The 16,691-nt window shown below is 44.1% G+C and overlaps 1 protein-coding gene across 2 annotated transcripts in view; it reads right to left on the minus strand.

Moving 5' to 3' along the window:
- The window catches only part of fbn1 (fibrillin 1), a 62,907-nt gene that overhangs the window by 46,175 nt on the left and 41 nt on the right, over window positions 1-16,691 (minus strand). For both annotated transcript variants that reach the window (XM_084476647.1, XM_084476648.1), the window contains exons 1-8: window positions 16,492-16,691; window positions 15,976-16,274; window positions 12,117-12,199; window positions 10,930-11,028; window positions 10,081-10,176; window positions 9,828-9,923; window positions 3,007-3,204; window positions 858-983 (exon numbers count right to left, since the gene is read on the minus strand). The exon at window positions 16,492-16,691 is cut by the window's right edge. In XM_084476647.1, coding sequence (XP_084332773.1) covers window positions 858-983; window positions 3,007-3,204; window positions 9,828-9,923; window positions 10,081-10,176; window positions 10,930-11,028; window positions 12,117-12,199; window positions 15,976-16,178 — 901 coding nt within the window. In that variant the 5' untranslated portion in view covers window positions 16,179-16,274; window positions 16,492-16,691. The remainder of the gene's footprint in view (window positions 1-857; window positions 984-3,006; window positions 3,205-9,827; window positions 9,924-10,080; window positions 10,177-10,929; window positions 11,029-12,116; window positions 12,200-15,975; window positions 16,275-16,491) is intronic.

Consider the following 16,691-nt stretch of genomic DNA (forward strand, 5'->3'; position numbering starts at 1 on the left):
ATCTGCTATCCTGAAGTTTTGCCAATCCTTGCTATAGTGACTTATTAAGCTTGAAACTATTAGGCTTGAAACTACAAACTTGAACCTTGAGTGTCTGTGAGAATGACTGAAACACATGCTGGCAAGGACAATGGAAACACGTTTTGTCAGGGGATATTGAACGCAGGATCGCTGCAGCACTGCTTTCAACATCTAACCAACTGCAAATCACAATGCACAGTGTCTGTTAAGAAATAGTAGACCCATTTGAAATGTATTTTACACAGTCCAGAAGTTTCCGGCAATTATTTCTGGGCATAAAACGGTGCATAGTTTTACCCAGCAAATGATTGCCACATACCCCGTGTTTGGTCTGTTTGGTTATACCCAAAAGCACCAGAGGTGAAAGTTCTGGGCTGAAAATCTGTTACACAGTCATATATTTCTGGGGGTTTATTCTTATACATGTTAAAGTTGAAGAGAGCAGATTTCTCAAAAAATGTTTCAGGCTGACTGTTAACGTTTTCTCAGACTGAAAGAAGTTTGCCAGTGAGTCAGAAGGTTTATATTCAAAGCTTTGCATGAAAACGGTACAAACCTGGTGGTTTAAAAGGGGAAATAAGTGTTGTGCTTTGGTTTAAAATAAACCTGAATAAAGTGCACTTAGAGAGAGAGGCAGCTGGTTTAAGTATGGTCCTTTATATCTACTTATTCATCACACTACCACTGGCTGGGGTGGCATTGACCAGAACCTTGTTAACTTTGCTTTACTGTTGTTAATGAGCACGTCAGGCTGTACAAGACTTGCAGGCTGCACTGCTTGCTTATAAGTCAATCTGACCAATCTGTTAATAGTAGTTCAGACCTGTAGTTCTTACCGTCGCATTTCTGTGTGATTTCGTTAAACTTGTGTCCAGCAGGGCACTTGCACTCGAAGGATCCCACGGTGTTGATGCACTTCCCACCCTGACACAGACCAGGGATGGCCTGGCACTCATCCACATCTGCACACACAGACATTGAAAAAACACTGAGTGGAGCTCCTTTCACACATAGAAACCCATTGGGAAAAACCCAAAAGACACATGTGGACACACATCAGAATACACACACACAGACAAACCTATATACACACTCACACACACAAACACACACACCTGCATTGGGCAGATATGAAAACATAATCACACACACACATACACACACACACACACACACACACACACATCGCTCAATTAGAAAGAAGAACAAAACTCAAGTAGAAAAAAACTCATATAAAGTGATAAAATATAAAAGGTAGAAAACACAAGGTTATCAGAAAGGGAAGACAATGTGTCCTCTAACAACCTGTCCTCCTCTACTAATATCTTTTCAACACAATTTGCAGATTTTAGCAGATTAACGATCATCATTACTATATTGTCAAGTATACAAAGATGATGTTTATTTGGCTGTTTGGCAGGAAGGCCTCACTAGATTTATTTTCTGATGGCACGCTGTTCTTTTGTATTACAGACCATATCAGCTCATCTTACAAATGCCAAATCACAAAACAAAGGATTTACACAACATCAATCATGCATTACAATCCATGGGAAAAGGACCACATTAGTAGTTCACCAGATCACAGTTCTCCATGTGCAGCATTCGATTTACTGTGTAATGCAGATTTGGTCGATCAAAATGAAGTACACATCGATGGCAAAAATAATTTCTCCCTTTTATACAACCACAACCTTCATCCGTCATCTTTGTTTTCAGAAACGCATACGTCAACTATCCATCTATCACTGCTCGATCTATCTCCCCATCCATACAGCTACGCATCCAGTGACTGCAATCCAAAAGCAGCAACAACATCTTTTTTCCTCTGCGCACCAGGCCCAGAGCAGAACCCGACAACAGGCCTGTGTGAGCCAGCCCTACACCCCCGGGAACAGGACGTTCCACCAGGGCTTGGCCCGGTGCACCTAGCCCCCCCCTCCTCTGCAGGTGGCTCTAAAGCTGTCTGGTCTGGAGCAGACAGGGAGACGTCTGCCCGACCGGGAATGAGCTCCCCACACGTGGCAGTGCCACTGACCCGTGTTACCGCGTCTGACAGCCCCAGCGCAGTGTGCGTCTGTGGGCATTCCACACGCACGCTGGGGGGCACTGCCATCCACCCCAATCCAACCCAATTAGAACTAATCCCCCAGCAATGGGACAGTGGGCAAGAAGACGGGGAAAGGTGAAAGAGAGTAAGACAGAGCTAGATGAAGTGAAAGATGGAGATGTACAATTTTAAACATAATAAAAAAGAAGACAAAGCCACTGAAGGAAGTGAAGCTAAGCTAGGCAGGTGGACTTGTTATATAATATGAAAACATAGTGTATCTTATTGTGATTGGCTTTGTGTTAAAATTATGGAGAAGATCAGAAGAAATCAGCTTCAACTGTAATGAAGAAATCAAACACAACTTCCTTAATCACCATAAATAACATTCACATAAAATCACATTCATTCTTAACAACATGAATCCAGACAGGACATCAACCCCCTCAGGCCTGATGCAGGAGAGCAACAGACAAGACATCAGGTCAAAATAAACAAGATAAGACCTGTGCAGATAAATGGAGCAGGGAGCCACATGGGTCCAGTGTGTGTGTGTGTGTGTGTGTGTGTGTGTGTGTGTGTGGGGGGGGGGGGGGGGGGGTGTCCTACCCTGGCATGCCCCGGTGCGGTGGTTGGGTGTGTGTGTGTGTGTGTGTGTGTGTGTGTGTGTGTGTGTGTGTGTGTGTGTGTGTGTGTGTGTGTGTGTGTGTGTGTGTGTGTGTGTCCTACCCTGGCATGCCCCGGTGCGGTGTGTGTGTGTGTGTGTGTGTGTGTGTGTGTGTGTGTGTGTGTGTGTGTGTGTGTGTGTGTGTGTGTGTGTGTGGGTCCTACCCTGGCATGCCCCGGTGCGGTGGTTGGGTGTGTGTGTGTGTGTGTGTGTGTGTGTGTGTGTGTGTGTGTGTGTGTGTGTGTGTGTGTGTGTGTGTGGGTCCTACCCTGGCATGCCCCCGTGCGGTGGTTGGGTATGAAGCCTCTCCGGCAGGGCTGAGGCTGGGCCGGACACATCTCACAGGGGTGACCCCAGGCCCGCCCCACCGTGGCACAGCAGAGGGTCTTGGTGCACACGATGCCCGTCAGCTGGCCCTGGCACATCTGGTTGCTCACCGAGGCGAAGCAGGGTCCAGTCCGGTAGTCTTTAGACACACAACCAGGGGACGGGGAACAGGATTAATGCCTTTTCACAGTCAAAGAACATTCCAAGAACAGCCATTGGGACACAAAGACAGATAAAACAATGTTCAAAAACAGATAAGCTCAACTTTATTTGCCCCTGTTGAGGAGCTGAAACTAGTTCTGAAGACCTCCTTATTGTTGCAGAGGACTCTGTGGTTTGGACGCCGCGTGAACCCAGCAGCCCACAGTGGAAGATACCAAATGTTTTCCCGACTGTAGCGCTCAGGTGATGTTGATGGCACAAGTGGAATGCGGTTTTTCGGAAACAGGCAACTAACTCGGCCACTAATAAGAGCCGGTTGAACGGCGCTGAGTGAGTGAAACCAACTTTCACCAAAGCCATGGCCACAGTATATGATGCATGGTGAGGATGCCCAACTCAACGTCACTTGCAAGGGACACGTGTTTATTTTCCCTGTGAGAGCCTACGTACATAGAGCCTACGTACATCTCTGTTGTAAATCAAGGAGACCACATGCTGTGTTCTTTTCCCTAACTTAAAACCTTTTTGATTAGGAACATTCCACACTTTTGTTTGCTTTATGTGGCAAAGGAAGCTCTCTGAGGTATTTTAACAGCAACAATACATATAAATGTAATCTAACACAAGAAGCATCATTTGTGATAGTGAAAAGTTTCCCTCTAGCTATCTAGGTGTGTGTGTGTGTGTGTGTGTGTGTGTATGTGTGTGTGAGTGGGTGGGTGGGTGTGTGTTTGTGTGTGTGTGCGAGTGTCTCTGCATTTGTGTCACTGTGGTAGCTCAGCGTGCATATAAACTATGTGTGTGTGTTTGTGTGGGTGTGTGTGTGTGTGTGTGTGAGATAGACAAAGACAGAGATAGTAGAGAGGTCTGGAAAAGCTTTTAAAACAATGTGGGCGGCCACAGACACAAAGTAACAGACACTAAAAATGATGCAGCTGGGGGGGGGACACCCACACACAATCAGTACCAGCGTCCAGATACCAGCGTCCAGATACCAGCGTGCTGGTGCCTGTCTGCTGAGCACGTGATGCATCCATCAGTCTGCTTCCTTTATCTGCGTTGTCCAGAGAGGACAACTCCACATCTGTCCAAGTGTGCTGCTTTTAAAATGGCTTCCCAGCTTCAACACAATCTGGGGAATAGGTCATCATTCCTGAGACCAGCGCAGCCGGCAGGGTGTGTCCGCAGCACCCAGTACGGCGTTTCCGTTACCAGTCCCAGGGCTGCAGAATGTTAAGTAAGTCAGAAATACTAAATATGGATTGAAGAAAAAAAACTTTGTGTTCTTCTTTTTATACGATTACATTAAACATTTTCCCTGATCTCTCGGTGTGTCACTGTCTGCCTCCCAGCACTCTGTCCACAGGTATTAACCTCGTATCACCGTCTCACATAACATCTCTATCACCGTCTCATATCAGACACAAACACTGGGACATCCAGACCCAAAATGGAGACGGAGGGAAGGTTAAATCGAGAAACAGAAAAAAGGGGGACGGCGGTGAGCTCGAGAGACAGAGAGAGAGCGAGAGGGACGATCATCTACCTCCCAATAGAACCTGGATTTATTCCTAAAGCTAAAATAATTTCCACGTTTTCACAGCAGACAACAGACGGTGAGGGGAAAGTGGGCGACCCGTTCCAACATTACAGACGTTTTAAAACAAACAAGACATTGTGCGTTTCCCGCTTGGACCTTGGCCCGGCCGGGACCGTCACGTGGACGGCAGCCTCCACAGGTCCCGCTTTCTCCGGTTTCACTGTGAAACAGAACTGGGTCATCTCTCCCCCTCTCTCCTATTGTTTTTATTCCCTTTTCTATACCGTGTATCTCTGTCTACTTCATCTTCCTCTTATTAGAAATGACCATGGTGGCCATCACAGTCACACTCTGGTCTGATGAATCATCTTTAGTGTTAGCATTAAGTTTTAGCATATTGCTAATGCTAATCTTTAGTATCATATACTATATATTATAGTATAAGGATTTACTATGGAGATCTATGGCGATACATCTTTCTATCATTGTGTACCACGATAACGTGTCCAGAAATTGGTTGGAATTAGTTTATAATGCTATTCAAATCATGTGTATATCACGCTTCTTAACTTCTTAACTTCCATTGCTCCAGTCTTAACTTCCATTGCACCCTTTTCATTGGCTACTGCAATTATACATAAAATCTGATGAAGTGGATGCGTGGCTGGCTACTTTAGACCAGCCACACCCCCCTGCCCCCCTACCATCTACCTGATAGTCAGTGTCACTTCTGGAGGAGGCACCAAAGGAAGATGCCAACAAGTGCATACTCTTCATTCAGGGCAATTACAAGGCTTAGGTTTGGACTAGGCGCCAAATATAAGTTAAGTACACTCGACTGTGTAAATGGCAAACACAGCTTTTCCTTTTTCTCCAGATTCAACGTCTTTGCAGTATTATTATTTTGTGAGTGCCACACATAATCCAGATCTGACATAATACCTGCTTATTACAGCTCCAACCAGAGGAGAGGGGAAATCTGAAGACACCCCGACATGAAACACGCCACAGAAAAGCGGCGCAGTTAAAACAGACACCTGGGGCAAACAGGGCGCGTCCGACAGCTCGACAGTGAAAGTGACCCTGCAAACGTTAAACTTTCTCTCCCTCTCTCGCTCTCTGTCTCTCGCTCCCTCATTCTCTGCCTCCCTCTCTCTCTCTCCCTCTCTCTCTCTCTCTCTCTCTCTCTCTCCCTCTCCCTATCAATCTCTCTCTCTCTCCCTCTCTATCCCTTTCTCTATCACTCTCTCTCCCTCTCTCTCTTCCTCTCTCTATCCCTCGTTCTATCTGTGAACTGCATACAGCTGGGGGATCCACCCATGAACATGTACATCTGGGAACAATCGCACAACAACACGGCGTGCGTACACACGTACATCCACAGTCCCACATGCGCACACTCAGACACACAGCAACACTAATACGCACGCACTAATACACACACACACACACACACACACACACACACACACACACACACACACTGAAATAAACTCACATGAACACAAGAAAGCACTAATACACAGCCACCCATAAGAAAATCCATAGAAACACACACAGGCATACAAACGCACACACACACACACACACAAACACACAAATACACAAAAATGCAGACAAATATAAACATAGACAAACACTAAACTAATACACAAGATACGCATATAATGAAACCCATGCAAATGCACACAGGCATACACACACACACACACACACACACACACACACACACGCACACACACACACACACACACACACACACACACACACAAAACAAAAACTCCCCTCATCAAAGTCCAGGGAGAAATGGACTGGAGAACAAGGAGTGATTAAGCTTGTTGTTTTCCATTTGTTTGTGCTCTACTTTTGGATTCATCCAGAACCTTCTCGGCAGACAGGCACCCTCATACGGAGCTGGGGGAGAGGGGTCAGGGCACAGCCGAGTGTTTTCATCCTCATTAGTGACTAATGAGTGTCAGCAGCATCTCACTGGCTGCCGTACACAAAGGAAAGGCTGGCTCATTGCTTGCTTTGGGACCCTGGCAAGTTAAACACACAACAGCAGACAGTAGACACAAACCTGCATGGAAAGCTGACAGGGAAGTGGGTCGAGTTTTGTGGGATGGGCTCCAAAGTCATTCCTCAGCATGAAAATCTCTTAGGGGTTGAGCTGTGTTGGCCAGATGAAGGCAAAGGCAATATGGATGAGAGTGTGGTGAGGTGGATGTGAGTGCTTCTGGGTTTGATTTGATTGTGTTGATATGGATGTGAGTGGGTAACTATGGATGTGATTGTGTAGATATGGATTTGATTGTGTTGATATGGATGTGAGTGTGTTAGTATGGGTGTGGTTGTGTTCATATGGATGTGAGTGGAAGGAAGTGGTTTAATACTTGCAGGATGTGATTGGGATATGGATGTTGCCACCGTGGGAAAAAATAAGATAAAGCCTGAAGACATATTGAGCACTGTGTGCATCCAGAAATACACACTCGTACACAGACACAGACACAATGGTTCACAACCCAACAATGCATGAGAACCACAGACAAGCACAGAGACAAAGCACAAGGCACAAACAGGAAGGAAGGAATATCTCCTGAGCTACAGAGACAATGTTTGTGGCATAAGGAGACCATGACTATCTATCCCTCTATTCTCACCTGACTGCTGAACTCGTGATTTGCATGACGAGTGTATGATTCAAACCAGTCATCACCTCCCACCCCAGAAGTGTCTCACTGAGATCCTCAGGGTCATTGTTTCATTGCCAACCATTGCAGCAGAAGAAACCAAGGATACGGTGTGTGTGTGTGTGTGTGTGTGTGTGTGTGTGTGTGTGTGTGTGTGTGTGTGTGTGTGTGTGTGTGTGTGTGTGTGTGTGTGTGTGATTATGACTGTCACTGCTTTCACTAGTCCCATAAGCCAGCCCCAATCAATTGGTGAGTAACGGAAAATATGTCTATCACTATAAGGTCATACTTTAACTGTCGCTGCTTGGCTAGGTAGGGCTGCAATGATTTCATCGATTTCACCTCTGTGTCTTCAGTTCTTTTATTTCCATAATTGAATGAAGTTGCAGACTAGCAGACGGACACGCATCATACCCTGCATGACATGTCTTTCCCAGAAATTGCCAAATTTCTTGTTTTTGGCATCTTTACTTTATAGGCCAGACACCAAATAAAACAAGATCAGTTACCTCAACCAAATGTTTCTATGCAAAGGTACCATGTATAAAAAAAGAACCAACAAACATTTAGTGACATTTTGAGCAGAGCATTGCTTTTGGACAACAATGGCGGTTCCTGCTCTCTTACAGCTGAACGACCAGTTGTATAAACCACCTCTGTGCCTTCAACTGCCTTCAAAAGCAGCACTCTATGGGCCGTGCTATGAATACCTTTGGATCAGATATCAGCCATCCTCTCTCTCTTTGGAGACGTCCAGGGGAAAACCTCAGCGCTCTGCTAATGTGAAAAGATCCCGTTCTAAGCAGATCACTTTCTGTTAATGACATCAAGAAAGCAGTGTGTGTGTGTGTGTGTGTGTGTGTGTGTGTGTGTTTCAGTGTGCTGCTTGTCTATGTGTGTAAGTGGGAGTGTGTGTTGTTTTTGTGCTTGCTATTGGCCTGCATGCAGCACACTTGTATGCATGAAAACATATGTACATTCAAGTGAGCATGTGTGTGTGTGTGTGTGTGTGTGTGTGTGTGTGTGTGTGTGATCGAATGCAAGTTCAGAAATGGGAGGGGCTCTGAGAGCACAATGGTAATACTTGAGGAATGATGACCGAGCCAAATGGATTTAGCCACGTGAACACAAGCCACTGGAAATTTCATTGGAAGTAAGTTCACCTCAAGACACCACCTTATCCATTGGCCGATTTATTCTGTGAAGGATCACACACATACACACTCAGACATGCACACACACACACACACACACACACACACACACACACACACACACAAACACGAAGAAGACCTGCCCATCTATCATATATCATCTATTTTTTATATTTGACATGTTTCAGATGTAAAATATTCACCAACACCCACACATTCACACACACAACACACCACACCACACTCACAAACACACAAGCCCCATACTTAATAAACTACAAGCTGCATAATGATAGTCGTGGTTTCAGCTTGTAGGCAGTGACCTCAGAAAGAAAACACCAACAAAACGCCTCATTCCCGCCAGTACCACAAAAAGAACCTCCAGGCCGGTTCGGTTGAGGACAGAGTGGAAACCAAAGGCACAACATGTTGAAATCCTGTCAGGACAGATAAGGCCTGGCACTGGTCCATAGAGTGGACGGACACTGTCTCATTAGAGCGGGGTTAAAGCAACACCAGAGGACAACCAGCTCAGTCCCACGGCTGTGTGACCGTGACTCGCAGAAAAAGAAGAGGATGCTGGTAATTAGGAGCTCTGCTGGGAGTCTGAAGATTTACTTTAAAAAAAAGTCTGTGGCACTGAACTCCTGATGTCAATGGCGTCACAAAAGAAAACATCCCATGCGTGCCTGGATGGAGCTCCTGCTACACAAGCATACAAGCGTCACACAGCTGAACCCCACCAACACACAGAGCGTATCACTCAGCACGACACCTTGCAGTGTTTGTAAACCGCCGAGGCTCTGAACATTTCAAACCGGAGTGGTGGTGGTGTGGTGGGGGATGAGTCACGATTTGGTTATGGTGAATCTGGGGAAATTATCCTTTTAATGTTTTGTTTTGGAAAATAGCAGTCATCAGATACTCTCACGCTTGACAAACCTTGCATATTTCACAACACATAAAATTCCATTCCATACAACCCCCCCCCACCCCCTCCCACTAGCTTAGACTCTGTGACTTAGCTCGACCAGCCGGTAACCACACCATCCGACCGACCAACCAACAACCAGTAAACCAGTTAACCTCAAACCAACACCCTCTCCTAGAGCTATACATGTGGTGGAGCCCGGCAGGGTGGTGGTAGGGAGGGGGGATTGACCACGCTGCTCCAGAGGGAGGGGCAGGCTAACTCACGCAGGGCTGTGCCTACCTCTCTCACACTGGGCTCCCGTGAAGCCGTACGTGCACACGCAGCGGTTGGGGGCCACGCAGCGGCCTCCGTTGAGACAGCCGTTCTCACACACCGCTGGAGAGAGAGACAGAAGCAGAGGAGGACAGCTTTACGGACGGACCTGAGGAGGTCCCACAATGCTTTGGAATGTTGACTTTGTCTGGCCATAGGAGTTAGTTATTGAACGGTTAGAGCGTTAAACGTCCCTTTGTGTCGTCGGTGTGGGTCTTACGTTGTCCGCAGTGGTTCCCCACGTAGCCTTTCTGGCAGAGACAGTTGTCCTCCGCACACGAGCCACCGTTCATGCAGCGGATGTTACAGTGCTGGACTGTGGACAGTAACACACACACACACACACACACACACACACACACATGCAACTGGGTTATCTTTTAGTGATTAGATCTTCCTAGTGTATGGTATATAAACAGATGAGCACACAGGGAGCGAGCGCTTTGAGAGCGGCTCTATACGAGCGTCGTGGAGAAGACTGTTGACAGTGGATTCCTTCCAAGACAGACGCCCACTCTGATCGCACACCGAAAGGCTCCACTTGCAAGGATAGGCCTCTACTCTCAAGCACATGATTGCAACACAGATACTGTGTTGAGGCTGCATGAAGTGCTGTTTAGAAACCCATTCCTCGACTAAGCTCATTACTGTAGTCTTATTTTCTTATATGTATTCTTGGACTGAGCTGGAAAGCCAACGAAAATGATATCATAACAAAAAAATTTCTATATAATCCTTTGATAATTGAGAAAACCCACAAACAGTGTCTCTCCAACATGCCTTTCCGACAGAATAAGTTAGCCTCCTATTTCTGTTAGTTTGTTTCATTGTGTTGAGACACTGGCCTCGTATCCACTGAACCATCCGTGTATGTTTCCTGTAAACAAAGTTCATACAAGCACAACGAAAAATAACTGCATTTTAATATTTGGATCGCTTTATATTCACTGATAGGAGATATTGGCCAAAATATATTTGAAAAACAATATTGATCTCCCTGAACATGACCAGTGAGGGCCAGCTGTAGAGCAGTGACGTATTTGGAAGATGAACATAACATTTAACAAACCTGACTTGGTCCCACAGGAAGTAGAGATCTGACCAGTTGGGCAAGTGCACATGTTGGGTCTGGAACAGAATCCATCTCCACAGGTACTACGGCAGATGGCTGCAGAAGTCACAAGTCACACTTTAGTCAATGAAGTAGTCCTCTGCATCACCATGTTCTGAGCTTAAACTTTTTAATAGTACATGTTGTAGTTTTCTGTTTAATGCTATTCTGGTGAAGGATGTCAACAGGCAGACAGCAGACATCACTTCAAACAAAGCTATCCCCATAGTTAATTACAAGTATTCTTTTTTAGTATCAAGGGAAATTAGATAGTTAATAAACATAAAGCACAGCCAAGCCATTAAAACTAAAATAGGCCCCAGTTAGAACACGGGCATTTCTGTGTTTTCAACCAATATCATTCTTAGATAATTGGCGACGATTTGGCAGAGGTGCCAAGCTTCATTTTTGCCCTTTTGTCCACATCCAGCTAACTGTTTCTATCCACTGTGAGATGAAGCGAGGCTGGCTGTTATTCCCCTTCCCACAGTGTTGTTGGCATGGTGCAGTGGCCATAACTCCAATCAGGTACCGTCCAGCCCCAGACTCCAAACTCCCTGAACCCCACTGCTAAACAATGTCATTAGAGCGACCTCAGGCAGACAGCAAGCCAGACTGCAATCACTCTACTCAACAAGCAGAACTGTTCTGTCAGATGAGAGGTGGGGAGAGAAATAGAGAGAGACCGACATAATGGGAGAGAAAGAGAGAGAGAGGGAATGAGTGAGAGAGAGAGAGAACAGAGTAATTATTTTAATTAATAATCTATTCCCTGAAACTAATAATTTTGCCGTCAAATTAACAATTTGAATTCAGAATGAATTTCAATCACTGCTGCTTTGCTTCCAAAATAAGTAAGTGGAGAATCTAGCTGGGTCCAACGTTAACACCTGTCACCAGCCAATTGTGGATAGATTTGACCATTTGGCAGGTCAACAAATTCATGGTTACATATTAGAACAATTGCTTGGTCAGTAGACATTCAAAATCTGGCAAGTAAAAAGACAAAATTCAAAGAGTAACATTTGGACCCAGGAGTGTAGTATTCATCGACAGCTCAACACAGCCCATATGTTGTGGTTTTTGGAGGTTTTTTTGAAATTGAGAAGGTGCTCCTGATACCTGGTGAATGATGGGCTACTTACGGACAATACACTGGTTCCCTCCGGTCAGGGTCTTCCAGCCTGGGCAGCAGAAAGCATTGTTTCTGGATCCGCACACATTAGGCCTGAGGAAGAACCATGAAGAATCATGAAGCTCTAGAACAACCGTGAAGACCTAAAACAATCATGAAGCTCTAGAACAGTCATTAAGATCTCAAACAATCATGAAGATCTAGACTAGAGAGAGATTGTTTTTCAACCTGTGGTAGGCATACTACCATACGAGAGGGTAATGTAGGTGGTACCTGGGATTTTAATCTTGAAATAGACTGATTTTGAATAATAGAAAGTATAATGTCAATCATTTTAATCAAATATATTTGTATAATATTGTTTAATAAAAATAAGGTGGCTTTATTCATTCCATAGGTTTTCCCTTGAAATGTTTTAACCATTTATGATTTGATTTGTGCTTGCTAAATGGACACTGGGAGCATAAGCCACTGTTTCCCAATGGCCATGTTCTACTTGCAGTAATACTTGTATGTAAAGGGTTATGGCACACTCTGCTCAGCAACAGAACGCCATGTGTCAATTATTCACCATTTGCATATACAATTTACTTGATGACCATTTAGTGATACACATCCAGTCAAAGTTTGGGAACAACTGATTTACTACAATAATGAATATCTAGAACCCTCAAGAATATCTAGAATAATCATGAACATCTAGAATAATCATTAACTTAATTATTTAGAACAGTGTGATGAAGTGGCTCAAAGTGATCTAAACAGGACTTTTGTTATTTTACTACTGGAATGGGGTACCACTTCCCGTGTGGTGCCCCATCTGTAATATATGTGGAAAAACCAACAAGTCAAAATTGTAGTCCAAAATCTGTAATTCTACGCCTCAACAAACTGCTAACTTTTCAAACTTTCTGAACATTGGAAAACTTTTGGAACTTCAACAAACTCAACTCAACATTCTGTTCTGAACTTTCCGAACTGCGACAAACTTTCTGCACTGTGACAAACTTTCTTAACTTACAAAACTTTGTCGGCAAACAATTGAGTCTTTAAGAGTCAGGATGAGACAATAGGTCTGACTTTGAGTAGTTTGCGTCATCTCATTGACTCTGCATTTCCCTAGTTTATTACTAGCTGGACATACCATTATACCAGACATACCACATCTCAAACATTAAAATATATCAGATATAAGGCAAGGATTTAATTTGATATTGATTTTCAAAAAATGGTCTCATTATTAACTGAACTTTAACTGCTATATAACAGGCATTATAATAACACATGTACTAAAGAGGATAAATGATCTGCAAACTAAATCATTGACTTGAGGAACATGTGATACAAATACAAATTATATTAATCAAAAGATGAGGGACCACATGGATGAACACAACAATAAAAATATGTCCGTTAAATCAATAAACATGCATTCAATCACTTGATAACATTACCACAATATGTGTGGGATACACTTATAAAGCATGCATTAGTTTAACTTTCAATTTAATGTTAATTAAAATATTAAAGTCAAGAGAGATAGAAGGTCAAAGAGGGGGTGTGGGGCTTCTATACATGTTCTGTTTGATGTCACAGGACAGGTTATATGATCCCCATTATTATTGGGAGGGGGAAGCCATAGAGAAACAAAGGGGGATGTTCAGAACAAAATAGTGGCACTATGAATCCTCAGAACGGTTCCAAAGAAACACTTCATGCGTGTTTGGCACATGTCCATTTACTTCTTGTTTTTCACAGTCCAAGTTGTTGTAGTTCCTCGTGAGGATGGGTTTGTATTTTTATGTATAATTATATGTGGGAGAGTGTGCGTCTCAGGAATGCATGTAAGAGGGGGCTGGAATATTACCCTGTCCCAAATGGTGTATGTTTAAACTCATCAGGCGATAAAAATGTCTTGAGTGTTCTTGCAGTTCAATTAATAGCAATGGGGTTCATTTGGTCAGTGCAGTTAAAAAAAGTTCATTTTTGGGATGGCAGTATGTGTGGACAAGGGTTTGCTGCGGAGTGTTAGGTGGGATGAATCACTTATCATGCTCAGATGAGTCAGTGATCCCGGACCAGCGTGGCCCAGGGTGTAATTGAGTGTGTAAGTGTGTTATCGAAAGCACTGCTACATGAGCACTGCTGCACTGCTACATGAACATCTAGAACAATCATGAACATCTAAAATTATCATGAAGATCCTTCTAGAACAATCAATAAGAAAATCATAAACATCTGTCACAACCATCAATGTCAACAACTATTATGAAATATAGGACGATCAAAATCCTTAAAAACTGAAAATGAATGAGCATCTAGGATAAACTAGTGATGAAACCTGCATGTAAATTTACTAAAAGCTACCATATTTCAGCAACCATATTTAAAATCTGATGATCACTTGATTGTATGGTTAAAGCTAAAATCCTGTCCAGTCTATGTTCTCTCCACACCGTGACTAGATTATTACTAATATTATTGCAAAAATACGGCACCCAACTACGCCCCTGAAATGCTTTTTTTAACGATATGATATATAAATTAAATTCAAGTCATCACCTAAAAAACAAAACATGTGTTTGCTCAAGGGTTATGAGCCAAATGATATTATATGACATGACATTTCCCCAATAATATGAGGGGCCAAGCTTCACCTGACCATGTCCTGAGCAGCACAACTTCACACTCCACACAGCATCATATTTGGACTGTGCTTGAAGCAGTGGACATGTTTACAATTTAAATTCATATAACAGGCAGGGAAATAGTTCCACGCTTCCAGGGGCCGAGCATCACTGCTCTCGGGGGATGAGCGCTAGATGCATTATGCAGCCAGAATGTCTCCCCTTCCTGCGTGCAGATGTTCTGATGAATGGCATTCAAACTAATGACATTCAAAAAGAAAAAAAATACCTGTGAAATGCAAACATTGAACGTTCGTCTTTACACAGTCAACGTACAACATTTTGCTCTCGCATGCACTCACACACTCACTCCTTATCGCTATTTCAATCTATCAGTATTTTTCCCATTCTGTTGTAAATGCTCATAACCACACTCCAACTAGCACGGTGGACACATGGTCGCACGCGCAATTTCTCTCTCTCTCCGTCTTACACACTCACACACACACACACCAACTAAAACTACAGCAGTCACCCACTGTGTACAGCTGCAGATGTGATTTATCCCAAACTGGGGTGTGGTGTTTTTGGCCAGAAAAAGGATAAAGCTGCAGGTCTCTCTGTCTCCTGGTCTCTCCCTTTCTCTCTATCCCTCTCTCTCTGTCTCTCTGTCTCTCTGTCTCTCTCTCTCTCTCTCTCTCCCTCTCTCTCTCTCTCTCTCTCTCTCTCTCTCTCTCTCTCTCTCTCTCTCTCTCCCTCTCTCCCTCTCTTCCTCAATCTCTGTCTCAGTGCAAGAGACATTCCTACAGCCACACACGACCAATGGCCTCCTTTGTTTGGATGTAATTTATTATTGCAGTCATCAGGAATGTGATATTCCTGCCAATATTTAATTACTAGAGTTGCTCCAAACTTCCTATCATACACAATCGCATTTGTAGGCCTCAATCTGCATTCTTTATTTAAATGCCAAATTGTTTATGTGACGTGCCACTTTAGCCAAGTCCCTGGAAGACATATAGAATGCATACGATGGAAACTATACAGCAAGCGTATAGCTACACCTGCTGCTCCACGTCGTACAACTTGGTAATAATAAATCACCGTTGTTATACAGAATATGAACATCAACATTTCGAAAACAAAGAAGAAAAGGGGGGAAATAATAAAAACTGAAAACATGGATGTGGCGCGATGCCTGCTACACATGGTATCGATTAGTTAGTTAGAAAGTGCCATTACCCTCTGAGGACTTCCGAGCCTCCCCTCCTTTTTGCCCGGCTTGCCCTGGGCTCGGACGGCTTGGCCAGCTCGCTGTCTGCCGCGGTGACCAGCTCTGCAGCGGAGTCCTCTTCGGCCACAGCCGCAGCCAGAGGCGACATCAACGCCACCAGCAGCAGCAGGACCAGCTGCACAAGCAGTCCTCGACTCGCACTGTCTAGCATCTCTTCTTCTCAAATGTGTACGACTCCACCGGTCAGTGTTTTACCATTGACGACTGCGACTCGGACGCAGTCTGCGCAGTAGCTACCGAGTCTAAGCTGTGGAAAGAAATGAAGCCCGAAATAAATACAAACTCGCATAAAAAGCATAAAAAGTGTACTACAAGTGATGCTGTGCATATATGCGTGCTCTAGTCTTACAGGTAACTGCGTTGTGGGGTGAAATATCTGATCATGAAATACATTCACAGTAGGCAAATTCTAGTCTAATTCTAGTGTTAAAATTTAAAACTCGCAAATCTGAACGTTACTTTACCTTATCTCCCCAGTAGGAGATACGCCTCAGACCCGATAGAGGACCAAGTTTCCCTTAACTTTTCCAAAAGGAATGTATCAAAGATATCTGTGGAAAATAATTCAACCCAGGCACACCACTTTATAATCGCTACAAATAATTGCGCATTTCAATGTTTGTCGTCCAACCTGGTGCATCCAGAGGCGTTGATGCATTCCAAA

This window comes from Micromesistius poutassou (genome assembly GCF_964030765.1).
Source record: "Micromesistius poutassou genome assembly, chromosome: 12".
Classification (NCBI taxonomy): domain Eukaryota; kingdom Metazoa; phylum Chordata; class Actinopteri; order Gadiformes; family Gadidae; genus Micromesistius; species Micromesistius poutassou.